Source organism: Fulvia fulva, chromosome 5 (genome assembly GCF_020509005.1).
Source record: "Fulvia fulva chromosome 5, complete sequence".
Classification (NCBI taxonomy): domain Eukaryota; kingdom Fungi; phylum Ascomycota; class Dothideomycetes; order Mycosphaerellales; family Mycosphaerellaceae; genus Fulvia; species Fulvia fulva.
Genome location: NC_063016.1, coordinates 3,327,768 through 3,353,645, shown reverse-complemented (window position 1 = coordinate 3,353,645; position 25,878 = coordinate 3,327,768). Strand labels below are relative to the sequence as shown.

At 53.9% G+C, this 25,878-nt stretch overlaps 12 protein-coding genes across 12 annotated transcripts; 10 read left to right on the top strand and 2 right to left on the bottom strand.

Annotated features, from left to right (window-relative positions):
• Window positions 1–161: 161 nt before the first annotated feature.
• Window positions 162–2,047, top strand: CLAFUR5_06090 (FAD-binding monooxygenase moxY; the record flags this gene model as incomplete). Its single annotated transcript, XM_047905238.1, has 2 exons — window positions 162–457; window positions 514–2,047. The coding sequence occupies 2 exons, from the start codon at window positions 162–164 to the stop codon at window positions 2,045–2,047; spliced, it is 1,830 nt and encodes a 609-aa protein (XP_047761660.1).
• A 324-nt stretch (window positions 2,048–2,371) lies between these two features.
• CLAFUR5_06089 (uncharacterized protein) lies at window positions 2,372–2,899 on the top strand (the record flags this gene model as incomplete). The annotated part of the gene is made up of 1 exon (XM_047905237.1): window positions 2,372–2,899. The coding sequence occupies one exon, from the start codon at window positions 2,372–2,374 to the stop codon at window positions 2,897–2,899; it is 528 nt and encodes a 175-aa protein (XP_047762339.1).
• A 1,334-nt stretch (window positions 2,900–4,233) lies between these two features.
• Window positions 4,234–4,800, top strand: CLAFUR5_06088 (uncharacterized protein; the record flags this gene model as incomplete). Its single annotated transcript, XM_047905236.1, has 1 exon — window positions 4,234–4,800. One exon carries the CDS (start codon window positions 4,234–4,236, stop codon window positions 4,798–4,800), a length of 567 nt encoding a protein of 188 aa, XP_047762338.1.
• A 1,895-nt stretch (window positions 4,801–6,695) lies between these two features.
• CLAFUR5_06087 (uncharacterized protein) lies at window positions 6,696–7,943 on the top strand (the record flags this gene model as incomplete). The annotated part of the gene is made up of 2 exons (XM_047905235.1): window positions 6,696–7,209; window positions 7,264–7,943. 2 exons carry the CDS (start codon window positions 6,696–6,698, stop codon window positions 7,941–7,943), a joined length of 1,194 nt encoding a protein of 397 aa, XP_047762404.1.
• An 898-nt stretch (window positions 7,944–8,841) lies between these two features.
• On the top strand, window positions 8,842–9,459 carry CLAFUR5_06086 (uncharacterized protein; the record flags this gene model as incomplete). Its single annotated transcript, XM_047905234.1, has 4 exons — window positions 8,842–8,844; window positions 9,023–9,224; window positions 9,281–9,376; window positions 9,425–9,459. The coding sequence occupies 4 exons, from the start codon at window positions 8,842–8,844 to the stop codon at window positions 9,457–9,459; spliced, it is 336 nt and encodes a 111-aa protein (XP_047762333.1).
• A 640-nt stretch (window positions 9,460–10,099) lies between these two features.
• On the top strand, window positions 10,100–11,303 carry CLAFUR5_06085 (putative NAD(P)H-dependent D-xylose reductase xyl1; the record flags this gene model as incomplete). Its single annotated transcript, XM_047905233.1, has 3 exons — window positions 10,100–10,125; window positions 10,177–10,324; window positions 10,380–11,303. The coding sequence occupies 3 exons, from the start codon at window positions 10,100–10,102 to the stop codon at window positions 11,301–11,303; spliced, it is 1,098 nt and encodes a 365-aa protein (XP_047762332.1).
• A 524-nt stretch (window positions 11,304–11,827) lies between these two features.
• On the top strand, window positions 11,828–12,547 carry CLAFUR5_06084 (uncharacterized protein; the record flags this gene model as incomplete). The annotated part of the gene is made up of 1 exon (XM_047905232.1): window positions 11,828–12,547. One exon carries the CDS (start codon window positions 11,828–11,830, stop codon window positions 12,545–12,547), a length of 720 nt encoding a protein of 239 aa, XP_047762331.1.
• A 347-nt stretch (window positions 12,548–12,894) lies between these two features.
• On the bottom strand, window positions 12,895–14,590 carry CLAFUR5_06083 (Cytochrome P450 monooxygenase abl2; the record flags this gene model as incomplete). Its single annotated transcript, XM_047905231.1, has 4 exons — window positions 12,895–13,631; window positions 13,688–13,915; window positions 13,998–14,241; window positions 14,306–14,590. 4 exons carry the CDS (start codon window positions 14,588–14,590, stop codon window positions 12,895–12,897), a joined length of 1,494 nt encoding a protein of 497 aa, XP_047762337.1.
• A 1,333-nt stretch (window positions 14,591–15,923) lies between these two features.
• CLAFUR5_06082 (Short-chain dehydrogenase/reductase aba4) lies at window positions 15,924–16,608 on the top strand (the record flags this gene model as incomplete). The annotated part of the gene is made up of 3 exons (XM_047905230.1): window positions 15,924–15,945; window positions 16,002–16,208; window positions 16,280–16,608. The coding sequence occupies 3 exons, from the start codon at window positions 15,924–15,926 to the stop codon at window positions 16,606–16,608; spliced, it is 558 nt and encodes a 185-aa protein (XP_047762336.1).
• A 1,083-nt stretch (window positions 16,609–17,691) lies between these two features.
• CLAFUR5_06081 (Alpha-ionylideneethane synthase aba3) lies at window positions 17,692–18,855 on the top strand (the record flags this gene model as incomplete). The annotated part of the gene is made up of 1 exon (XM_047905229.1): window positions 17,692–18,855. One exon carries the CDS (start codon window positions 17,692–17,694, stop codon window positions 18,853–18,855), a length of 1,164 nt encoding a protein of 387 aa, XP_047762335.1.
• Window positions 18,856–21,008: 2,153 nt separating this feature from the next.
• CLAFUR5_06080 (uncharacterized protein) lies at window positions 21,009–22,995 on the top strand (the record flags this gene model as incomplete). Its single annotated transcript, XM_047905228.1, has 3 exons — window positions 21,009–21,131; window positions 21,178–22,141; window positions 22,172–22,995. The coding sequence occupies 3 exons, from the start codon at window positions 21,009–21,011 to the stop codon at window positions 22,993–22,995; spliced, it is 1,911 nt and encodes a 636-aa protein (XP_047762334.1).
• Window positions 22,996–25,099: 2,104 nt separating this feature from the next.
• CLAFUR5_06079 (uncharacterized protein) lies at window positions 25,100–25,738 on the bottom strand (the record flags this gene model as incomplete). Its single annotated transcript, XM_047905227.1, has 1 exon — window positions 25,100–25,738. The coding sequence occupies one exon, from the start codon at window positions 25,736–25,738 to the stop codon at window positions 25,100–25,102; it is 639 nt and encodes a 212-aa protein (XP_047761880.1).
• Between the last annotated feature and the right edge of the window lie 140 nt (window positions 25,739–25,878).

Below are 25,878 nucleotides of genomic sequence, written 5' to 3'. Positions count from 1 at the left end.
ATGCTGTTTGCTGAGCGACGCCTCATCACGTTGGAGTCTTGGAGACACTGTAGGTCTTGAGTTTAGACTGCGAACTTTCGAATTGCCCCGACCAAGCCATTACCTCACCGTCCTCTGGTGTATCAATCACACCTTAGACTGAATACTGACTGCTCGTCGACATGCGTGTCAATCACGATGGCCCGACTAACATAGTCGCCAACACAGCAGTCGACGACATCGCGCAGAACAGCCCAACCGCTGAACGAGATGGCCACCTCATTCCCCAACGAGACGGGACAGGCTATACAGTGCGGGAACAGCCATATGGCACCAAGCGTGAGGTCAAAGTCATCCTCATGGGCGCTGGCGCCTCGACACTCAACTTCTTGAAGAAGGCGGAAGAACAGATGCAGAACGTGAAGATAACAGTGTACGAGAAGAACCATGATGTTGGCGGGACATGGCTGGAGAACCGGTGAGTGCGTGACCATATAGCGTTCGAGTATGGCTAACCTCCTTTCGTTTGGGCAGATATCCAGGTTGTGCTTGCGACATCCCTTCCGTGAACTATCAGTTCAGCTGGGCTATCAAGTTGTGGACACACTTCTACTCATATTCCCCCGAGATATGGGAGTACATCAAGGACATCTACGACAAGCATGACTTCGTCAACAAATATATCAAGCTACAACATCAGATCAACCATGTGGAGTGGAACGAAGAGAAGGGGAAGTGGGTGCTGAGGGTGAAGAACATCGTCAGTGGAGAAGAGTTCGAGGACGAGGCAGAATACTTTATCAATGCTGGTGGCGTTTTGAACAATTGGAAATGGCCAGACGTCCCTGGACTGCATGACACTTTCAAAGGCAAAGTCATGCACTCGGCAGCGTATGAAGAGGGATACGACCTCGAGAACAAACGTGTCGCAGTCTTGGGCGCCGGTAGCAGTGGAGTACAGATCGTCGCGAAGTTACAACCAAAGGTCAAACAGCTCTACCACTGGATTCGGTCTCCCATCTGGATCACAGCAGGCTTTGCTCAAACGTGGGCCGGAAAGGACGGCGCAAACTTCGAGTACACCCCGGAACAGCGCGAATATCTCGAACGGAACCCCAAGGAGTATCTCAGATATCGCAAGCAGGTTGAGAACGAGCTCAATCAGAGGTTCAAGTTCATCATCAAAGGCAGTGAAGAAGCAAGAGTTGCCCGGGATTTCTCCTATGACCAGATGGCGCGCAAGCTTAACAACGATGAGAGACTCTGCGATAAGATTATTCCCAAGAACTTCAACCCTGGCTGTCGTCGCCCTACGCCTGCACCAGGCTATCTCGAAGCTCTCGTCGCCGACAATGCAACAATCTTCACGGAAGCTACTGACAAGTTTACAGAACATGGCTTCCTAGACCAAGCCGGCACCGAGCACGAAGTCGACGTTGTGATCTGTGCCACCGGGTTCGATACATCCTGGCTACCACGCTTCCCCTTCCGTGCACATGGGAAAGACATTCGCGATATCTGGACTCCGGAAGAAGGCGTCACTTCCTATCTGAGTATTGGCGTTCCAGGCATGCCAAACCATTTTTCCTTCTGTGGTCCCTATGGTCCACTCGGTCACGGTTCCTTCATGCCCTTGATCGAACGCTGGACGCAGTACATGTTCGATGTCATCAGTAAAGCCCAAGTCGAGAACATCAAGTCTTTCACCCCAAAGATGAAGCCTTGCCAACAATTCCGTCAGCATGCCGATCTATTCTTGAAGAGAACAGCGTGGACGAGCCCTTGTCGTAGCTGGTTCAAGCAAGGCAAGAGGGATGGGCAGGCGGCGATCTGGCCGGGAAGCAGACTGCACTTCCTGCACCTGCTAGAACGACCGCGATATGAAGACTACGAGATTGACTACTGGGACGATAACATGTTTGCTTTCCTGGGCAATGGATTTGATACGAGGGAGTTTGATGGAAGGGATATCACGCATTATCTGGGACTTTTGGACGATGAAGACGTGCAGCCGAAGTATGATGATGAGCTCATGAATAAGATGGCGGGCTGGGCTGTTGGGAAGTAGAGCGTGATCGTGTCAAGACTGATGTTCTGCTCGCCACGAGGTCGTCGCAGCCGATGCTCAAGGGCTGTTGAGACACGTGTGATTCCAGCTTTGCCTGAATCATAGTGGTAATACGCGAGCGCATCGCTACGGCGCGTCGGCAGATCCAAGCGACTATCTTTGTAGCGAAAAGGGAGATGCGCTCTAGAAGCAACGAGCTTCATTCGAAGCCCTGGGCCATGACCACTGGAAACGACCAGTCGCGAACAGCAAACAGCCGATATGTTGTATATGTCAGGCACGCTATCAACGAACATCGCCATTTCGAGCTACACCATACCCACCATGCCGCGACAACCCCCCGGCCCCGTCGAATTCATCGACGACACGAGCAACCCATTCCTCTTCAACGGCATCCAGAGGCCAGGATGGGTGTACCAGACCCTGAAGAAAGATGACATGGTCTATGGAGTGGGCTTCGGCTGGTGTTCCATAGTTCGACACAGCCGCCACCCACCCGACGAGCTGGCAGAATACATCTCCTCGGAACAAGCCAAGTGTCATGATCTGGAGCGAGAGGCGGCGAGCACTCCAGGGAGAGACAACGAGGACGAGGTCTGGACGATCATGGCGCGCGCAGCTTTGGCAGAGCATCGGATCAAGCAGGTGATGGAGTGTCTTTCGTGGGATTGTAACCTGAAGGTTTGGATGAACAAGAATGATGAGGTGCTTTATGACGAGGAGGGGTATGATATCACGAATGTTGCTAAGGAGGCTTGGCGGGAGGTTTGGGAGGCGTTGGAGAAGGTTATGGGGAAGAATGGGGATCTGGTGAAGGTCATGGAGGAGATGTCGGGGAAGAAGCAGAGTTGAGTTGATGGGTTTTATTTGGATAGTGATGCAGCATGTGACTTTTAGTCGAGACGACGGAACAAGACTGTCGCCCCCCCCCCCCCCCCCCGCCCCCAGCGCCTTGATTCTGCACGGTCTCTGCACGAATGTGTGAATGCTGATGCATCTGACTAAGGAGCCGATGCTGGCGAGGAAGCCCGACTGGTTCTGGCTTGTACCGACACAACATACTGCTGCCCGTACAGTACACTGGATACGGACCACAGAGCGACCCATACTCGTGCTGTAATGACACATCTCGCATCTTCAACGCCTGACCAGCAGTACATCTCGCTGGTCCTGTCATCACGACCACATGGCCACCAGGTCGTCCTCTGTCGACACAGACATCAGCATCCTCCAGCACAGAATACTTTGAAAGGCCAGCCAACGCAGAGAAGAGCACACAGTATACCAAGCAATGACCTCACACCAGGCGCGAAAGCAGGCATCAGCGTCGGCGTCGCTGTCGCTTCGTGGCAGTCATTCCCGTAGGTACCTTGATTTACCTTCGGCAGAAGAGAAGACAACATGTCAACCCATCTATGCAGATGGAAGGGCTTAGCGGCAAAAGTCCCGCGCCGCTTCCATATGGAAGCAGGAGCCCCAGAGGTTGTTCTACTGCCGTAGATGTAATCAAACCTGCTGGAGGGCTCGTCACGCCGACGTCTACGGAGTTGGACACCGAGCGTCCAAGAGCACAGCTGGCGAGTGAGCGGGATGTCTAGGGGGTCGCATTGAGATGTCGGGTGCTCGCGGGTACGGTATTGTTGGGCGAAGAGTCGATTCGTCTCCGCAGATACGGCACGATAGGCGTATGGAAACTGTTGTGTCAGCTCATTGTCTACATGCGGCACCTTGAAAAGGCGTAACGCTAAAGCGAAGAGTGCTGGTGCATATTGGATGCCTGTTGGTATACGCGTGGACTCTATTGTGTAAGTCAGCTGTCTACGCAACAGCGAGACCACCGTCCACGCTGTGACCCTCTCCTGTTCACTTGCGTCTCCGGCTGTGCCCTTTTTGGGAAGGAGCGAAGAGACACCCATTCATGTGAGGTGATGCATGAGTATCATACACGCGTAGACATCCAGCCTGCTATCACCTGGAGAACGAAGATCTTACAACGGCGATCGCCTCGCAACGCTAGCGTCAACCCCGGTCAAGGAAGTGACACTAATAAGTCCATTGACCACTTCACATGCAGCAGCCTCACTTGACCACGAACCACCAAAGCCTCGCTCACCTAAACACACTCACAAGAGTATGCCACCCCATACGGCAAACAGCATCTGACACTAACTCACCACACCGCCATCATGCTCTACAAACTCATCAACACGCGCATGTCCGCCAAGCCCACCGGCACCGTCATCGTCGCCCTGGACAAAACCCGCCCTTTCATCTTCAACGGCACAGAGTACCCAGGCGTCTACTACGACCTCGTCGAGAACCCCCTCGCCTCCTACATTGGCGCCGTCGACTTCCTCGACTCATACCCTCTGAAACTGCTCAAAGACTTCACAACCAGCGAGCTAACCCTCTACGAATCGCTCCTCCCCTCCCTCGCCCCCAGCGTTCCCGGCGCGCCACAGCGTGATACGGGGTACGTCTGGCAATACCTCCTTCTTGCTGCCATGTCGCAGGATCGGGTGAAGCAGGTGCTGGAGCATATCAAGGGACCGGTTGGCAAGGAGGTGGAGAGGTTGAGGGGGAAGTGTAGTGATGAGCTGATCAAGGGAATGCGGGAGAAGAGGGCGAGGGAGTGGGATGAGTGTGTTGAGGGGTTGGAGAGGGTGGGTGGATTGCAGGGCAGGGCGATGAGGGCCTTTGGGGAGATGTGGGTGAAGAGGGAGCCTAAAGTCAAGCAGGAGGGCCAGGCGTGATGGTGGGTGTGGTGTGGCACGTAAAGGGTGAGGTGGAGGCTGCTTTGCTTCGGCTCGCCTTGGCGTTGAGTCGGTTAGTACGCTGGATGGTGCCATTGGGTTGCGAAGTGCATGCGAGATGGTTGGAACAGGAGAATACGAGTCGACAATCAAGGGCGTTACGGCGCGTTGTAATTGTAGAGATGTCGATATGGAACGCAAAAATCCGTTGCTTGAGCTTGCTGTGACACTCGTAGAGGCCACACTGCTGTACTTTAGGCCAGCAAGTTCAGGAAGGATTGCAGACACGATGGCTCTAATGCGACGATCCCTTCCTTGACGAAATGTGTCTTCGTCAGACTGGCAGAAGGGTGTGAAGTGCACCATGCCCGGCTTCCTGATGTGAAGTTCGGTGCGTGGTGCGCGTTGCGGCACGTGGTTGGATCGTACCGTACCACGACCAGAAAAATGGAATTCACAATGAAGTCGGTACAGGCGGCCGCGCTTACTGCCGCATGTGGCATGGGAGAATCCGTGCTGCATGTCTTGTGAGTGGCACAGGACATGTCCTGGTCGATTGATCGGCACGGATGGACGGATACATGTAAGCTGTGAAGAACTGCACCGTGCATGATGCACAGCAACATCTTCTCCCATCGACTTGGGGACTCACGACATGTCGAAAGAAACTCTTGGGACCAAGCCACGGCCGGCGCGAGTTATTTCCGCTCCCACGTGCTCCTGACCGAGCCCACACGCGCGATTGGCCAGTTTTGCCAAACAGAAGTCGTCTTACCAATTGCTCCTCGCCGCCTGGTCTTCTGCCAAATCAAATAGTCATGATACACGCTGCGTGCGGTGCAGAGGAAGGTAATCCAGGCGCGGGGTTGCCGATTACTACATGTGCTGGAGCATGCTGCATCAAGCATGCTGATGCGGCCGAGTTGCTCCGAGAGTGTGCTGTCTGAGGTTGATTAGTCGCGGCTGGAAATGCAGCGCAATTGCTATGCTGATGGCGCCAGAACAATGAATGCAGTCTTCAAGATCGCGCACCTGCGTCTGAGGCACACTGAAGATCTGATCGGCCATGTGGTTGTTCCTGGTGGTGAGAGACCCCCACTTGCAGCGCGGATGCCTGCATGGCAAAGTAGCGTGGGAAAAGCTTGCAGCCGTGTCGAGGAGCGTGGTCGGCTCGTGACTTGCAACCGACAGACACATGTGCACGTTTCACGATATCTGTCGTGGCATTCGGGACATCCGACATCATCAACGTCAGTCCTCCTCGGCGCGGATGTGTCGCTGTGAGAGTTGCAACGTCGCGAACGAACGATGCGCTACAAAGTGGCCGTCGGGCAAGGAAATGAGGAACATTTCCCTTGACGGCCCAAGCTCGCAAATCGCGCTGCCGAGCCAGCGAGCGGAGTCCTGCGAGATTGCTGTGGGAAGGCAGCTCGAAGTAGTGGAGGGACTACTACCGATGCTCTCTCTCATGCCGCACACCTTCCCGTCCCTCTTCCTCTCTGCTGCATCTTCTGCCCGAGAGAGAAGTCGTCGCTCCTTTCCGTCCGCTCGTCGAAGCAGTATCTAATAATTCCTGTCAGCGGCGACCGTGTGCACCAAAGGTACGCGGCAACCCCCAACCAATCCTCCGAAGAGCGACCCCGACGAAAGAAGACTTTGATCGCTGCGATACCGCGGCCCAGCGCACCACATGCATGCACCCGGCCCTGGCCGTGCGCCTTCTTCAACAATGACACTGCCGGCACATGTGGCAATTGCCATGGAAATCACAATGTGTCAACTGACATTATTCCTTCTGCATTAGGATCGTTGCTACATCCTCACCCAGAGACCCACCGCCGCCAGAGTCGCATATTTTCCTCCGAAAACGTCGTTCACGAACGTCACACACAGACATGTCTTACTACGAAAACGATGGCACCTCCTGGTCCGGGCCTGGACGTCAAGCCTCGTGGGAGCAGCCCGCACCTCCTTCGCGATCTGGAACTGGATCGGCCATGTCGCAGCCCATTGAATCAACGGCTTTTGCTTCGCAATTCGAAGAGATTGAACGCGCGACCGACAACCTGATGAAGAGTGGCAAGTGGGCGTCTGGAGCTGCGCAGGGCGGTGTGGGAGCCGGTGGTGTGCCACCACGAAGGGACAGCGTGCCCGCAATGGCGAGAGGCTACGACTATAATGCAGACCCACGGTTGATTGGTGGTCCATCCCGGCACCAGTCAGTGAGCGAGTACTCGTCCGAGGGAGCTCGACCGGGTTCAGCTGGACTGCAAGGATACTTTGCTGGCCAGCGGATTCCAGGAGGGCGGCAATCTGAGGCTGAGCAGGTCCTCCAGGCGAAGCGCCGGATGGCGGCACAACGTGAGCGTGAGCTACGCAACTATCATCAAGAGCAGCAGTACAATCGGAGTAAGTAGTGGCGCTGCGCGTCAATCAGTCGCCCCGGCTAATGATAATGACCAGCTGTATCAGGAGTGAAAACTGATCGATCCATGAGTCCGAACACGATGAGTGAAGACGACCGCCGCGACCTGATTGCCCGACAGCACCGTGCTCTGTATGGCGACAACTCGAGCTTGTACTCTGCCGATGGCTCGCGACGTGGCAGTCAGGACATTCGAGTCCCCAGTGGAGCCAGAGGCCCGTCACCCCTCGCATACGATCCATTTGGTGCTCAAGCTCAGTCCGGTGCAGAAGGTGTGGTCCAGATGCCTCCTCGCGACCGACCAGAGACAAACGCTTCTCCAGCTCCCAACGCGCCTGCACAACAATCCTTCGGCCTGCTCAGTGAGCCTCAGCAGAGCAGAGCTACATCGAACTCGTCTCAGGGTGGGTCGCCTCCAATCGGTGGGCAGCAGAAGGCTGGCACATCAGGTGTGATGCCGATCGGAACTCGACCGGCACAAGTGCCAGGCGCTGCACCGGGCTTGAACAAGCGCTCCACTACACCTCTCACGCCATCTTCGCTCAGCTTCGGCTTCAACGCCGGAGATGCTCAAAACGCTCCCAAGGACGAGCGCTCGAGTTCGGCGGCATCAAATGCAGCCCTTGGTGCCAGCGGACTCGGGAACTGGAGCAATAACAGCGCCAACTGGGGCTCTGGAAAGAACACTTTGGCTGTGCAGCCCTCTGTCTGGGGTTAGAATTTTTGAAATGACGAGGTCAGCTCTGAGCAGCACAGAGGCCTTCAAAAGGGGACGGATGGCAGTGAAGTTGGAAGAATTTGCGACTTTCACTGCATTTGACTGGGGTCCAGGGTTTGCTTGCAATACCAATTTGCGATGCGTGTTATGCGGCTGTTCTGTTTGGGAGGGTGCAATGGGCGGGTGGTGCATGCATTATGGAGCTTGGGAGCGCGTTTCACCATGATTCTGCGAGGCTCGGCGGTTATGGATTGGCATTTGGGTTAGGTGCTGCGTTGAATGCTTCTGGTTCGGTACATGGGTGATGTGGGCACATATCTGCTTCTTCAAGGTCGGGGCAAAGTGAGGGTTGGGCACGGGTTGGAGTTTGTCTGGGCCATGTATCCATATCCCAGTTGTTCTTCGCGAGTAATACCCTCACGGAAGGTAGTCTGGGATGCAATGAAAATGGTTGGCGTGGGAAGAGTTGATGTCCAGTCTTTTGACGTCTTGCTTTGTGGGAAGAGTGACCAACTCGTGTCGCCAGACGGATCAATGGTAGCTTCGGCAAAGGATACTGTTCCTTTGATAATCTTCTTGTGATCAGGAGTGAGGTCGTATATCGTGTCTTGTGAACAATGGATGGAGGCTGAAGCTCCGGCCTAAGGCTGCGTGGGCTGCTCCCAAAGCGGGCTAGACCGAGACCCTTGCCGAAGGCCAGCTATCTCTCCTGGACTCTCCAAAGCAGACACGCAGACTAGTAGAATTGCTGTCTTCTGTCCTCACGCGCCTCACACGCTCTTTACAACCACCGATCCCACATTCGACACGACTTTTCGATATAATCGGCGATCAAGCAACAACTCCTGAATTACGAGATAGCACTCACCCATCACCTATCGACTACGACCACATCAAAATGGTAAGCTGCCCTCTACAGAAGCACAAGCGCAAGCACGAGATCACGCGCATATTTATGCCGCATCGTTGGTGGACAATCGAACGGCGGACTGTGTCGCTGTAGCACTTGTTGCGACGTGGCAGACTGTGACCATCGAACACGACTACCTTGCACACATGTTGACACGCAGCCTTCTTAGTCTTCACCACGACCCTCCTCACCCGTGAACAACCCAACCACCGGCACAACGACCGCACGACCCGCATCGCCGAAAGCACCAGGAGGCCCAGCGACCGCGATCAGGAGAAAGGCAGCTGCAGACAGGGCAGACAGAGTCGCAAATGCACGCCCAGCATCGACACGCGCCGCCGGCGCTGGAGGAAGCAGCAGCACAATGTTGAGTACGTCTTATAAGATATGGATGGCATGTGATGGGAGAGGCTAATGACAAGCGCAGGATTGTACACCGATGAGTCTCCAGGTCTCAAGGTTGACCCATTTGTGGTTATGGTGCTTTCGATCGGCTTCATCATATCAGTGGTAGCACTGCACAGTAAGTCACCATGGTGTGCTGTCTCAAGGACGAGCTGACAGCGGATAGTAATTGCGAAATTCACCAAGCGATTCTCTTCGTAAAGGATACTCGAGCGGCAGCTGCAACGGTACGGCAGGAATATGGCGTCTGGCGCGCAATCAGTCCTTCGGCAGTCTCGACGATCAAGGACACAGTGATCGATGCAGCACTGATCGGTAGCCAAAAGCCATCAGGACATCATTCGCCAACAATCAGACTCCAGCATCTTGTATAACAACACTTTCAGCGTTCCACGTCCACGTCCAATCATTGATCTCTCTGTAGATGCGGAAGCTGTCTTCTCTATCTTATTCGCCTGCCACGTGGTATGTTCGACGTGCAGGATCGTCATGCATGCCAAACACATCTACCGGCGTCATCTCAACACTCACAACACGCCAGTCCAATTGATTTAGCAGCAGTCTTTTGCCGAATACTGTGGCACGACCGTGGTGACCGCGGACTTGTCTTTTTACCATATTCGCCAACATGCATTTAGCCGCGAGCAGTGCGTGGAAAAGCTTTCCCGAGCAGTCTCCACATGACTTCTGCATTCTGCCATGGCCGGTGGGGTGTACCTTGCCCCGCGACGCCAATGACGGTTCGCAGACGCGTTCACAAAGGCGATTTTGCCGGAAAGTGGTTGAATAAAATGTTGCGAAAGGCGCCGTGGAGTGGCCGTTGTGTGTTAGCTTGCCGCACATGTCGCTTTCCCAGGCTATAAGAAGGTAGGATGCCTCGGTGTTGAGTGGAGAGCATTGCTGAGCATTTCTCTCCAGAACTGCCACATTGTTCTCTCGAAGCTCGAATTCGTCGCCTCTTCGACAAGCTGCAATTCAAAGACTCTCGAGTCTCAGTAACCAGATCACATCCAGGAACTACGCTGCAATGTCTGCGCCAACAGTGACTTTGAGCAATGGCCGCAAGGTGAGATCATGTCTGTCTTGTTGAGGCGAGGCGCAATGGTTCTAACGATGGATAGATGCCCTTGGTAGGCTTCGGCCTCTGGAAGGTCACCAACGAGACTTGCGCCGATCAAGTATACAACGCCATCAAGACTGGATACCGCCTGTTCGACGGTGCTTGCGACTATGGCAACGAGAGGGAAGCAGGTGAAGGAGTTGCAAGAGCGATCAAGGACGGTCTCGTGAAGCGTGAAGAGCTCTTCATCGTTTCCAAGCTGTGGAACAGCTTCCACGACAAGGAGCGCGTCAAGCCAATCTGCAAGAAGCAGCTCGGAGACTGGGGCATCGACTACTTCGACCTCTTCATCATCCACTTCCCAATCGCCCTCAAGTACGTCGACCCATCAGTCCGTTACCCACCAGGCTTCTTCGACGAGAACGACAAGCTTTCTCTCAGCAAGGCTCCCCTCGAGGAGACCTACCACGCCATGGAAGAGCTGTACGATGAGGGCTTGATCAAGTCGATTGGAATTAGCAACTACAATGGCTCGCTGTTGTTGGATGTCGAGCGCTACGCCAAGCATATGCCACAGACTCTCCAGATTGAGCACCATCCATACCTCGTCCAGAAGGACCTCCTTGAGCTTTGCAAGAGCCGCCAGATCGCTGTCACTGCTTACTCGTCGTTTGGACCACAATCGTTCCTGGAGCTCAACATGCAGAAGGCAAAGGATACTCCACTACTTTTCGACCATTCGGCGATTAAGAGCATTTCGGAGAAGCACAACAAGACTCCTGCTCAAGTTCTGCTCCGATGGGCGACACAGCGTGGTGTTGCCGTTATCCCAAAGAGCAACAACCAGGGCCGTCTCGCGCAGAACCTCGATGTGTGCAGCTTCGATCTTAGTGATGCTGAGATCAAGCAGATTAGCGACCTTGACCAAGGTCTCCGGTTTAACAACCCCTTGAACTACGGCGTCCAGGTTCCTATCTTTGCGTAGATACGTAGACATCCCAGTAGTCGGCGTATATACCCTCTGAACGTGAGTGTCCACTCGACTCAAAAGCTGAACACTTCACTGACGTCTCCTAGTATGGCCTCTAGGCTCCTATGTTTGCATAGAATTGTCAGTTTGTCTGTATAGAATCACACAGAGTCATGCATACCACGGCTAGGCGTTGGGCAGCAGCTCCCGAATTGAGGCATCGCATTCAGCTCACAATAGAGTTTACACAATCCTGTTTCGTGGCCTACTCGTGTCCACTGGCTTCGCATTCTTCAGCAGACTGCGGTACTCGTGGGATGCCCCGCCAACACACCTACGTCACCTGAAGAATGTAGATGCGTGGCCTGTTCGTGTTGACCTGCCTTGGTCGTTGGCATGGTATCGAGGGTATATAAGTACATGTACCCGTACTCCCACTTTCGCAACTTCCTATTACAGCTTTGTGACAAGGATACCTGCAGCACAGCACCACACTTCAGCTACCTCACACGTGAAGATACCAATCAAGTACTACCAACATGGCCGACTACAACAAGACCGGCGAGATCCACGAGGAAGCGAAAGAGCTCGCTGACGAGGCCATGGGCAAGAAGTCATCCACAACCTCATCGACCACTTCTACCATCCAGAAGAACGCCGACTCCATGACCTCTTCATCGAACAACCAGACAAGCTCTCTTGCCAGCCAGGCTCAAGATACTGCCAACAGCGCTTCGAAGCAAGCCTCCGAAGCAGCCGGCACAGTCCAAAAACAAGCCTCCGACCTCGGCTCTCAAGCCCAGAACCAAGCCTCCCACCTCGCCTCTGAAGCTCAAAAGCAAGGCAACAACCTCGCATCCCAAGCTCAATCCACCGCCAACACAGCATCAAAGCAAGCTGGCGAAGGCGCAGGCACCGCGCAGCGACAAGCCTCTGACCTCGCATCTCAAGCCCAAGAACAAGGCAGCAACCTCGCGTCCCAAGCCCAAGACCAAGCCAACAAAGCCGCCGACAGCACGCAGCAAGGCGCGAGCAGTGCTCTCGGCACTGCGGGCTCGTATGTCGCTGCTGGTCTGGCGCAGGCGGGCGAGGCTATTGGTAGTGGGGCGAGGTATGTGGGAGGGCAGTTGCAGGGTGTGCAGAATGAGAGCATTGCGGGAAGTGCAAAGTATGTTGGTGAGACGTTGGTCAGTGGGGGCAATACGACTGAAGGGGCTTTGAAGGATGCGGCGAAGACGGTGGAGAAGAATACCCAGTAGAGAGACGCGCGCGGATATCGACAGTAGTGGGGGGCTGGGATCAGGCGTTTGGAGGGGGAAAGGAGGGTGATGGTTTCTGGCCGGCCATCTTTTGACGGGCGCCTTAAAGCGTGATAGAAAACGTATAAGCCTCTTTGGCGATGTTGTATGTTTGGGTGAAAGGTTCTGCTCAGCGGGATCCTCCACGAGGGTATCGATGTCGCAACCGGTATATATTGATGTGCTTACCTTTCTGCGCCCGACTTCGCATGGCCACGGTCGTGCTAAGGTCGTGTCGCAACAACTTGCTCAGTTCCTTGACTTGCAGGTCGGTTTCCGAAGCCGATGGGAGTGCGTAGTCGGAATTATCACCTCTTGATGAGCCGCACCCAGAGATTGGGCTTCAGCAGTACCTGATAGAGCTTGATCGTCTCAGGCCGCGGTGTCAAACACCACGCCTCATTGTCTTTCCGCCGATCGCCTGACATGTCAAGCTCAAGGTCAAAGGTAGACAACAGATGCGATCCGATGAGTCTCATCTCCAAAAATGAGAGTTCTTCGCCAATGCACTTCTTCGGTCCGTAGCCAAAGGGTCTCGAAGCATTGAGACGATGTTCTGCGAATTCTGGATCTTCCTGGAGCCAGCGCTCCGGTCGAAAGGCGTCGGCATCATGGAAGTTCGATGGCGAACGACCGGCAACCCAGGGCGATATCGCGACAGTAGTCCCAGCCGGTACGTAATGTCCATCGATCGTGGCGCCGCCGGTTGGGACCACGCGTTGCATAGCCACTGCGCCGGCTGGGAACAGACGCAGTGCCTCGTTGATGGTGGCGCCGAGATACGGCAGCTTCATGACAGAGTCAACTTTGATCTCATCTCTCGTCTTGAAAGCAGATCTGATCTCTGTGCATAGTCGGTCATACACGTTCTTGTGGGTGCAAATTAGATACGTCCAAGCGGTAAGCGTGATCGAGGTCGTTTCAGATCCTGCACTGGCGAACAGAATCATATTGAGGATGATCTCGGTGGATGAGAGCGCCTTCTTGGAGTCTTCGTTCTGCAGTAGATGGTGGATGACATCCTTGTTCGTTGTGTCGGCCAGTCCTGTAGCGAAATAAAGGATTAGTAGATTGAATGTCAGGTGCTATCATCAGACTTACTCTGCAGTGTCTTCTCTTTCGACTTTTGCACATGCAAGACTATCCACTTGGCGACTTCTGTCGGCACGAAGGCCTTGATGATGAGATTTCTGAACCAAGTATCCACACCAGCCACCCTTCTGATAGCTTGGTCATAGGTGGCATATATTGTGACGTTGATGATAGATTTAGCCCATTCAGTCGCTGAGCCTTGTGCGAGGCATCCAAATGGTTCGCCATACGAAAGGTCTCCGATGACGTCGAAAGTTATGAAAGAGTCGAAGTAACATCAGCAGAGTCCCCTATCCATCGCAACATGCACCACACTTACAGTAGTCCGACATGTTGGCTGCATCGCCCTCGGCGACCGTCTTGTGTAATGCTTCAATCAAGGCGGATATATGACGCTGGATGATCTCTTCCTGTCCATACAGCGCGTTCTTTGAGAGGGCTGGTGCAAGAGCTTTGCGCTGGCGAGTATGTTCTTTGCCTCTCGCAAGACCCACACCGACATATCCATTCATAGGCGAAGCTACACCAATGAAGTTAGGACTCCTCTCCATCACCTTTCCTTTCTACGTGCAGTCAATCAGCTCCAGCCTTGACGCAAGTTGTCTTCGTATATGTTGCAACTCACACGGTACCCATAAATATCCCCCACGCGTCAGCGCTCGTGAAAAGAAGCTCGTTTGGTGCCACACGCACGACCGGGCCATATTTGCGATAGAGGTCGTAATAGTGGCAATGCTGAACACCGTTCGATAGCTTCAGAGCGCTCGGTATGTCTGTTATCCCATGAGTCCAGGGACCTGGGAACGACCTCAACGGATGAAGAAGCCAGCGATAGACGACTGTGATCAAAATGGCGACAGCGATGCATGCTGCTGTCACTGCAGGCCATGCTGAGAAAGAAGGGAGAACCATCGTGCTCACTTGCGTCCAGTGTCGATGGAATAGGCGGCAGCCGAAGCAGTTTTCGATGTGCCAGCTCTCGCCTACTCGAGCACTTCCAAAAGCGCATGCGACGAAACGAAACGCTTCCCTCGCAAATGGCGGCCATACTCACAGCGGCTGAAGTTCGAGCTGCCTCTTGATGATTACTACACCTGGCAGTAGGACCAATCGAGCGTACACTGTTGGTGGAAGGTAGAAGCTCGGCCTTGGGTTCTGCGCTCTGGGGTCGTGGTTCAGATGCGTCGAGCAACAAGGAGGGCTGGCGGAGGGCATGCTTTCTAGCACGAGGCTGTTGAGGCTGGCATGCTGCCGTCTCTAGAGCACTACTGGTGCAGGGCATTGCCTATGGCCAAGCCGTTCAAAGCGAGACATCTCGGTTTGCGATGGCAGGGGGCATTTGGATCCTTGAGGCGCTTGTTCTCACCGCGAAGCCGAAGCGTGGAATCAAATGGGCATGTAATACTGCCAGGCGAGCAAGCATTGGCCATCGTACCATCGCAGCTCAATGCGGCCCTGAGATGGCCGATGGCGACGGGGTTGGTAAGAAGGGATGGATGTTGTTGTTCCGGTGTGATTGTTCGGTGAGCATCAACTGCAGCCTGCAGGCATGTGCCAGGCGACGGACCATGACTGGGACCTAGGAGGTAGGTATGCAGCGATATCATTGTATTTCATGCAATCACATCTGCTCAAAGCAACCGCACGAGCCTGCCTACCGTGATCGAGGCTGCCGACGACCATCCCGTGCGCATCATTCTGATCGAGCCACGATCGCAGTCGCCGACATCCCGGGAGTGATTGGGGCCCCAAGGGGTCTGCACCTCGTACACCCTCCTGCGTAGGCGCATGATGCTCGAGAAAGATTACAACTTGCAAGGGGAAGTGAGACAATCAGGCATGACTACCATCCGGGCCGACCCAAGAAGTGTGGCTTCACCAAGTACACAAGTGACGACTTCCTCCCGTCGGGCGATAACGCGAAATCCTGGGCAAAGATAGGGCCCGTGATCTTAGTCACGCTAAGAATGGGACCACAATAGCAACAAGGTACACAGCTGTCCGGCACTATCACGCCTCGTTGAGTGATTGTGAGGGCTTGGTCATCAGCTCGACTCTTGTTGTTGCCGTTGCAAAGCGTACCCCGTCTGATCTCTGGGACAGCGACGAGGATCTTATCGGACCTGCTGATCCCGATCACGAGCACCGTCGACCAGCAGCCACGATTGGTAGAGTCAGCGGCCATGGCACCATTTGAGCTACGTCCCAGGGAACCTGGAACAAGCCACTCTGGAGATAGCTCAACATGCGAGTGTGCCAGATAGTGTGTATGCGCACAAGGTAGATGTGCGCCATTCATCACAAGTTGAAGCCTGGATTGCAGCGACCATTAAACAGTTCGGGCAGCTTGATGGCGCTGCGAAAATTGCGGGAGTGTACGACTATCCAACCAGCGAACTTTGGCACGAGCAACGCGGCATCGAGAAGTGGGATCATGTCATTGGAGTCAACCTGACGGGTGCTGCGAACTGCTTGCATGTCGAGCTGGAGCATATGGCGTCAGCCGCTGCGAGCACCGGCAGAAAAGCCAGTATCGTGAATATGACCCCAGTCGCTGGCCTTTCGCGCCAGAGGCGGCAGTCCTGCGTGAGTGATCTGCAGGCCAAGTTAAGATCGCGTACTACCGCGAGCATAGATATATTGCCAGCAAGCACGGTAATATTGGCCTCACGAAAGCCCTGGCCAAGGAATATGGACCCGTGGGCATCAACATCAACGCCGTTGCGCCTGGTGCCATTGATACGCCCATGAATGCGAATGTCGGACGAGAGGTTGGAGACAAGTTGGTGGCCGCGATCCCAATACCACGAAGAGGGACTGCCGAGGAGACTGCAAAGCTGATTGTTTTCTTGTTGTCCGAGGATGCTTCCTATATTACTGGAGCCACGTACACTGTCGATGGCGGCATGACACAGTATGATGAAGAATGATGGACGCAATCGAATACGCCGTAACGTAAACGAGCGTTGCACAGTTCCTTCTCATCAGCTGTTGAGCTGCGTTTCCCGGTTCGTGTGCAGCTATCTCACACGTGATTGCCTGCTATGAATTTAGTGGCCCGTGGTCGCCGAATATTTCTCTATCGAGTCTTCAAGCTTGTCAGTAAAGAGCCTGTATAGGTAAATGACCATCGATACATAGACTGCTGTATCAGGCCATCAGCGTCGGTCGCCGGTCGTAGTCCGTGGGGACATCTGTTTGGAAGCCGACGTGGACTCTAGAACAATCGTACATGAGAGCGACCGTATCATCAATATGCTGCAGAATGGCCCTAATTAGCGATAGTGCCGATCAAGACAACGAAAGCAGACGCTGCATAGCCTAGCCTAAAGCCACTTGTATAGCCGGGAAAAGCGGTTTCCAAGCTTGGCTGCGTCGTCAACATAGCACTTTGTGGTTACTCGGCCTAGTCCAACGTCGGCGCGCACACAGGTCGGGTATCGTTGATCGTGCACGGTAACAAAGTGGGCGCACTATGCGCAAGGGCAATGAAGATGTTCGCCATTCCCAACTACGCTGCATCCAACGTGTAGCCAAAGACATTGCAAGGACTGTTCGTGCCGAGGATACGAGCACAGAACATCGGTGCGAGGTCGAGCAGAAGCCGTAGCCTCGATATTGCTATTGCCGGTCCAGCCACGGGACGGACTGCTGTTGTGCATTAGGACGGCCGCACACTTCGTGAAGTCGGAGTTCTCGCTACGCCATAGTATCGGCCGCGTTCATTCGACCTTGCATGATCAATGAGCATTGGTAGCGGTGATCAGCGATCGGCTCGCTTCGACCAATACATTTCCCTCGTCGTACTGGTCTTGTGTCTTAGTATCACCGCCAAAAATGGCCCCACGGCGCTTGATTCAGGTCAGGACGACACGGAAGTGAGGAGCACCGGGTACCCAATCTCAAAGACCGGTCACAGTCGTTCAAAGCATGAGATCGTAGGTGAGCCTGGCGCAGCTTCGATACATCCACACACACCTCAATCCAACAAACCCATACCATTGTCTTTCAATATGCCGGCCTACAAGTGGCATTACCCAGAGGAGATCGCGAACGATCTACAGAGTGTCGATCTCCCTCCCTCGGTGAAGGCAGAGGTCTTCGCCTGTGCTTGGGAGTACTCGAGATGCGTCATCCCGCACTACACCAACTGGAAGCGCTATGTGGCCTTTATGCGAATCATCATCATCGGAACGATCGCTGAGTTCAAGGGCTCGCTGTTCGACATGACAGCAGATGACGACAATATGCTGGGCTACAGCCTCAACCAAGTGCTGTATGATCTCTTCGAAGACACAGCCGGTGCCAAAAACATGGCCAGAGAGTACAAGACCTTCCTGACCGTGACAAGCGACAAGACTAGCGATCGACAGCACGATCAATTCTTCCGCAGCTACATCAAGGCAGTGCCTTCTGGCCCGGCCAACTGGTTTCGACTTGGTGATTGCGATGCGCTGTGTCGGTTCACGATTGCAGCAGCGCTAGTCTGCAACGACATCGACGATGTATGGTTTGACAACGAGCAGTGGAATGTTCTCGCAGAGATTGGAGACACTCTTTACGACGCCATAGCCTTCTATAAGCACAGAGCGGAAGGGGAGACCAACAACACGTTCGCATATATGCCAGAAGGTATTCGAGAGGAAGCGTTCCGTAACGCACGAGAAGTCTTGTGGGCCATGGACACTGCATATGCCAAGAGACCGGAGTGGCAGGTTATCATCAACATGATCCGATTCTTCGGCGGTCCGATTCATATGATGATGCGCAGATATCGATTCGTTGAAGAAGGACTTGTGATTGGAAAGAGTGAGGATGAGAATGTCCAGAAGGCGGCCAAGAAGCACGAGAAGCTGTGGCATCGACTGGAGCTGGACCAGTCTCGGCAACAAGCTGGTCAAGTCCATTTCGACAGGATCCTCGACAAGCAAGACGCCATATTGTTCGAGGGGTTCGTTGACATCTTGAACGACGGCAATCGGCAGGACAGCGCAATGTCCAGTCCAACCATCGACGGAGAGGCAGAAAAGCGCTTCGGGGGAGCTCTCCTGAGTGATAGTGTACGTGAGCAGTGGCGAGAATATGCTCTTGGACTCAATGATCGCGTTCTGAAGGCGTTCCCTGAGGTCGTCATAAGCCCTGCGCTCCCGACTGAGGTGCGGTCCGCGATCTCCTGACCATGGCGTTCAACGGTGTCTTGCTGGGCTGGCCAATTTTGTGTCGATAGAATAGAGTATGACCAACGTTTTTCACGTCGTCTGCATCTGCATTGCTGCTGAGAGTATGCCTTCAGGGGCATACCATAGTTTCCAGCTCGGTACGCAGCTCGTAAAACGTAGATTCCGCATCTCAAGTATCGCGTTTGCAAAGCTGCCTGTCACCAGCTCAAGCGGCAAGCCTGCTTCGTACGTATGGCCAATGCTGTGAGAATTTCCTGCGGAACGATGTCGGGCGTATCCATCCCCGGCCTGCACTACTCGTCGTGCTGCTCGCGCAGCGTCCAGGCTCGGTCTCGGCGATGATGCGGAAGCAGGACCTGAGCTGCCAGGAGGCAGGAGTCTAGCAGCCACGTCCGAGCGAGGCAATCGGATTTCTCCTGTACAGCGTCTCCGAGTGTTGAAGTCACAAGCGCCCTTAGCTTCCGCCGCCTGGTGTTAGCCTGTACAAGCCTTCCCCACCTGGCGCACAGTCCCATCTGGCGCACAGCGCAACCAAAGCCAAGTGTTGTCCAGGTAACGCCAGTGAAGTTTTGACGCCGACTATCTAACCTTGGTGGGAGTGTGGTGTCAGGTGGGATCGTGCAGCACATGGGGGAGACTTCTAGATGTTGGGCCTTGGCAAATCGTCTAGCCCGGAATGAGATGATGCGGCGGCAGTGCTTCGAGGAGCGGCCGTGGCGTACCTGCACCGAGACGTCTCTGACAATGTCATCTCGAGCTCAGGAGCTCTTGCAGACTTGCACCATGACGCTGGAACACGGCCTGGGAACATGGCCGTCTCAAAAGCTCCGCCCATCGCTTCTGCGTCGCTCTGCCTCTTACCCATAGCACCGCGCCACAAGCCAGGCCAGACTGTCGCCAGTGCATCTCATCTGGATCTGAAATAGGAAACGCACGGCATGTATCGGCAGCCACACGATTCTAGCACGTCTCAGCCTGTCGAGCCGAACAGCGAGCCCGCCCAGTCAACGCAGCCAGCTCTACAGCGGGTCCGCTTCGAGCCTGGCGACCACGGCAATACTGGGAGCAGTAAGCACCGAAAAGAGGTCAGAGCAGCAGCAGCAGCAGCAGCAGCAGCAAGAGCCAGTCATGCCGTGCGCCGTGCACAGCCTGAGGCCGAGAGAGAGGCCAGGATCGAGGCGATGAAAAAAAGGGCAGACGGGCGACCAAGCTGAGGACATTGAGACTGGCGCTCACCCTTCGAATCGACAGCAGTCACCCCGACGACTTGAATCCAGTAAGCGACACCCAGCTGTCGACAAGAAGAGCAGTAAGGGTGAAGTCCCGGAGCACGAATGCCGTTACTGCCATTGGATGGTGGACCACAAAACAGACGACTGTCCGGATAGTCCTTCGAATGGCATGTACAGGAGGTCCCCATGTGATCGACAGTCTTCAGAAGATAAGGATGAGCGTTAGTTCCACCGTCCTGGGCCAAGTACAAAGCTGATAGAGCATCTAGTCTGGCGAAGTAGGGCAATAGGTGGCCCTGACTTGGACGTTCTCGCGTGGAATCACATCATTGGCATGCTTCGCCCCCCTTCATCGCACAAGGCTTGCTAACAAGTACAAGGCAACGCCCTACTCCACGGTGTCGCACTCTTCATAGTCTCTACACATACCAATCTTCTAGGTCTTCACAGCCACGATGGACCGGTTCCAGCCTGGGCATTGAACTTACGAGCCCAGGCACTACGAGGGATGCAATAGGCATACAAGGACCCCATCGAACCGTCGCCAAATCATGGAGGGACTGACCTTGCCATTTCTCTCAGCATACTCGCGGGTCGGGAGAAGGTGCGTGGAATCAGTCTGTCATACCGCCAGATTGTCACACTGACGCACGGAACAGGTGTATGGCGAAGATTCCTACTACAAATCGCACTTACAGGCTCTTCGAGTGCTCGAAAAACGCGAAGTGGACCAAGACAGAGTGGACGAAGACCGCATTGTGCGACTTATGCGATCGGTTCCATCAGCAGTTGAGGTCGAACTCGGATACCTACAAGATTCGATAGGAGTTCCCGTCAAACATCTTATGGACGCCACAGGTGCCCCAAGCTTTCGCAAAGCAGCATGGATACTCTATTGACAAGTACTTACCTATACTGATGCACGATAATGGAGGAGGTGTAGGTGGTGGTATGACAGGCCAAGATTTCGCGGATCCGGACGATTTCGTGCTGGATTCGACGGAAGAGGGTGTTAATGTGGTAGCCGACTTTCGCCAGACGGTATGCTCACCTTAGATCCATCCTGGCGTCGCGCTGACAGCAGCAGATGACAGAACTGAATAAACAGTACCTCAACGGCCTCACTGACTTTGCCCACTCGCTTGGCCTCGGATCAAATGCTCAAGTAGGCTACAACCTGCCAGTCGATATGTTGTCCGACATCCCCTATGTCTCCGCCTCCGAAACGGAATCTCTTGGTTTCGATGCGCGGGATGGTGCGGGGATCGACGGATACCTTCAATTTTCTGGACCGGCGAACCTTGCAGGGAAAGAAGTCATCTCACTGGAAGCTGGCTCCGTCTTTTACAAGACCTACCAACAGACAGTACCGGAGCAGCTGTACTATCTCAACCGCGCAGCAGTGGGTGGGGTCAACTCCTTCAAGCTTCATGGCATGCCATTCTCTGGGTACTATCCAAACACGACGTGGCCAGGCTGCACACCATTCAGCTACGTTGCTAGTGAGATGCATGGACAGCGTCAACCTGGATGGGAGGATTATGGTGGTTGGATGAATTACAGTTCGAGGTTGCAATGGGCTATGCAGTATGGTGTTGCAAAAGTTGACGTGGCATTCTGGTTGAAAAACGAAAGTGTAAGCAGCACGCCAATTGGAGCCAGATATCTGAGTGACGATCTGGTGAGACTTGGGTATACATACGAGTATCTGTCGCCCGACAACTTCGCGTTAGAAGCGGCATACGTTGAGGACGGAGTTTTGGCGCCAACACAACAAGCCTTCAGTGCGCTTGTGGTGAGGAAGAATGAGACCTTGACAATATTTGGTGTCAAGAAGCTGGTTGAATTTGCGAAAGGGTGCCTTCCTGTGGTGTTCTACGGTGGCGTCCCAGATAAGATCTTGGGCCGCACGACAACAGATGATAGAGTCGAGATCAAAGCAATGTTGGCAAACATGACAGCTCTGTCAAACGTTCACGTTACCTCGGAAGGTGATCTCGCTCTGACTCTCGACTCTATCGGCATTGCGCCACGCATCGTGCCGGACGATAGTAAGGAACTTTGGTACAGTCGATGACGAGAGGATGAGGAAGAACCTATCATTCTCCTTTACTACGACACGACAGGTCTGCCACGGGACACCTCACCGACGACTAAAACGCTAAGTTTTGAAGTCACTGGTACTCCATACGTTTATGACGCTTGGACCGGACAGCAGGAGCGCCTTACCAACTACGCCCAAACGAATCACAGCACGACCATCACGCTAAGTCTAGCCGGAAATCAGACCACCATGATTGCATTCCGTAAGAAAGAGGGTAACGCCCCTCATGGTGTGGCCAACACGACGGCGTCCTCGAGACAGCAAAACGCGAACCCATTGGTTCTCTCAAACTGGAGTCTCACGCTCGAATCATGGTCAGCTCCGTCCAATATCAACAACATCTCCGGCACAGTCAAACGCAATACGACCTACCACACCGGCAACGAGCTCCATCCTTGGAACCAACTTGACGTCCCAGGCAATGTCACGCACGTCGCCGGCCGCGGCTACTACCATAGCTCATTCTCATGGTCCCCCGAAAATGGAACACGTGCGGTCATCACGATGGATCCGATCCTACACATTGCGGTGTTGTACGTCAACGGGCAGCAACTTCCGCCATTAGATCCCGCAGCTCCTAAGGCCGACATCTCGGCATATCTTTGTGATGGTGTCAACGATGTTGACATTGTTGTCAGCTCGCCGTTGGTCAATACCTTGATCCCGGCGGCGGATCAGCTGAGGAGTGCTGGGGCAGATCTGAGCGTTGTCAAGGCGGCGCTTGGGACAGATCTTATCGTGGCGAGGGAGAATGGGCTGATCGGAGAAGTTGTGGCGAAATCGTATAGTGGACGTGAATAGGTTGCTGCTGAGTATGTATTACGCCCGAAAGTGGATCAACAGCATAGCTGCGATAAATGTTAAGCTTATTCTGCAGGGGAGGCCGGTGAACCATGGCCGGTGCCGGATACTCCGATCGTGTAAGCCTTCTACTGATGTGGTTGTATTCCTTCAACTGCGGATCAGGCTTGCTCATGCGGCCCCTTCCTTCGATACGATGGCATGGCAGGGTTGGAACAGTAGTCTTGATTAGGCTCTTGTCATTCATCTGTCATCATTCCGAGTATCACAATAAAACATGCTGTCGCCCGGCTGTAGCTCACCAACCTGGGCTGAGCAAGCACATGGCTGCCTATGCTTCACCAGCCTGATCTCCTTCATGGCTCCCACAACCAGGGCAACAAGAAGAGTCGCTCTGGGATGCTGGAAGGACAGCTTTAGGCCATGAGGAGTCATGCACGACCTTCTCCTTTCTTCGCAAAGACTTTTCACTCATCGAACATATAGCACCCTATTTCCCTTGCGTGCACCCAATGTCGACACGATAGGAAGATGATGAATCGAAGAGTCTAGCAGGATTTTTGCGTGGTCTTACAGTTGTACCTGACCAAGCTGAGTTGAGCTAGCATATGGCTCAATTCAGTACATCTGCTCATTCATGGGTTTGATGGCCAGATACGCAAGATTGAAGCTCGCCAGTTGGCAAAAAAGATGACCTGAGCCTGATACTCATTGTAGAACTCTCCATCTGGGAATCGAACCCACTAGTGAGGCCGTCAGCATGTGTTATGGTATAGAAGATGTTCTGGGTGATCCTTACGGTCTCCCGCGCTCGCAATTTAATGACAAGCGGAAATTCTAACCACTAAACCAATGAAGACAGCAATATGATGTGCGTGATATTTGAAATATCTATTGTTGGTATTGAAGTTAATGCAGTTTGTAATCGTATATATGGGCTTGTAGCGGGCGAAATCTCTGCTTTCCGGCAAAGGCTCGGCTTGCCGATGCAGTCCGTGCACCAGGCCAGTAACAGATGATGTGGTCTGGACGTTGTAGCAGCAGTCATCTGTCCTGGAACCGGTGTATCGTATGGTTTGGGGTTCGGCATGGAGGCATGGCGACGTAAAAGAGTCTTTCGTCACTGCCAAGGCTTGCGCTTCATACCGATTGTCCTACTCTTCACCGCCAGCTCATGTCCGACGTTCCTCCTCTTAACAATTCCCTCGCATCTGCTTCTCCCACTCCTCAGATCCATGGCATGCCGTGAGATCTTCCTTAAAAGGCATACCGGTCAGCTTTCCAAGCCATTCCTTCCAGGTCCGGTGGCATGCAGCATCCTTCATCCTGGAGGAGGGCAGTTCATGCAAGGAGCGAAGTCACCCCGTAGCGCTGACCTCTGAACATTGAGCTAAGGATCCAAAACCCTTGCCCGTATAGAGCCAGGTCTGATGCACGATGGGTGTCCGCAGTACCTTCCATAGTAGGCAAGCGGTCAGAGAATCCACATGTATTCGGTGTTCCGCTGTAGCAAGATCGTCGTCCAAGCAGCTTGCAGAGATGTGATACATGCAACTGTGCTGTGATCATCCCCGTAAGAGGATCATGAGCTCATGCATATTCTGGCAAATCCGGCAAAGTAGGATCCTGCTACTGCAGATGATAATGCTGATAGTCAGAAGGCTTGACGGCCGACGTGACATCCGATCGAATGCACATCCGGGAAATTGTCGACGACATTATTCATACCTGGAAGGCAGGAAGTGTTACGTCGGCCAGCTTGCGTGTCGAGACACTGACCAGCCAAAGTCTATAACGACCTGCTTGATCGAGGAAAGTCGGCGGTAAGGCGTTGAGCTGACTTGCCCGCCAAGAAAGCCAAATTTGGTCCACATGGCAAGACGGACGGGAAGGATCGCGAGGATTGCAACTTTGTTTCGTGGCGTACCAGGGAGCCCTAAGGCTATCTGGCAGAGTGGAACCTGACCGCAATCCTTCGGCAGTGACAGCTTCGTTCAATTCGGCAGCCCAGCCAGGATGATGTCGGAGCGGACATAGCAAAGTCCGCATTGAGTGTGTCCGTTTGTGGTCTCCCTGTGCATGCTGTATCATCGAGTGACAGTGCTCATCGTCGAGAGGTGTTTGCTAACAGGTCCATGGCCCGCTTCCTGGTAGAGTTGCGGTCGCATCGAGCAACGACAACATAGAGTGGTTCATGTATGTCTAGAGTGCTCGAGCTCCAGGGCTCGTTCCCCTCCGTGGGTAATTCTGACCTCGAAGCGCTCCCAGATCTGCTTGTACGTGATTGTTCTATTGCTCCGGCTAATTCTACGATGGCCTGAAACTCATTGTCGAAGTTTGGTCCACTATCGGAGGCCAGGATCGTACACGAAAGGTGGTTGGCCTTCAGTATTCTCGATGTCGTCACATCGTCTGTCTTCATCGCCGGCATAGCGTATGATAGGTATGTCGTGAAGGCCTGTTCCCACTGATCGAGCCATTGTTGGAATTGTCTTTGACCACCAGCATCGATGGGAGTACCTGGCGGTGATACTCGCGCCGGATGGTTTTGCCATGATCTGCACAACTTTGTCGAGCAGTGTTGTAAAGTTGCTTGTGCTTGTGCAAGACAAGTGATGCGTGAAACAGTCGGCATTGGAAGCTCGCGAAAAGACATGGTGGGCGTCCTGCTCGAACCCGATGGACTGCGTGACAGCCTGGAGTAATTCCTTTGGTGTCCAGTGTGTAGTTTGGGAAGTGTCATGCCAGCATGGTATGCATCTCGAGCACTGCCAAGCCACCAGAACGTATTCCTGGCCTCTCTCTCAGAGCTGAAACCAAGTATCGCCACCAGAAAGCGCGATTCGTCACTGTTTACGAATGTATTGTCGAGAATGTTCTGAC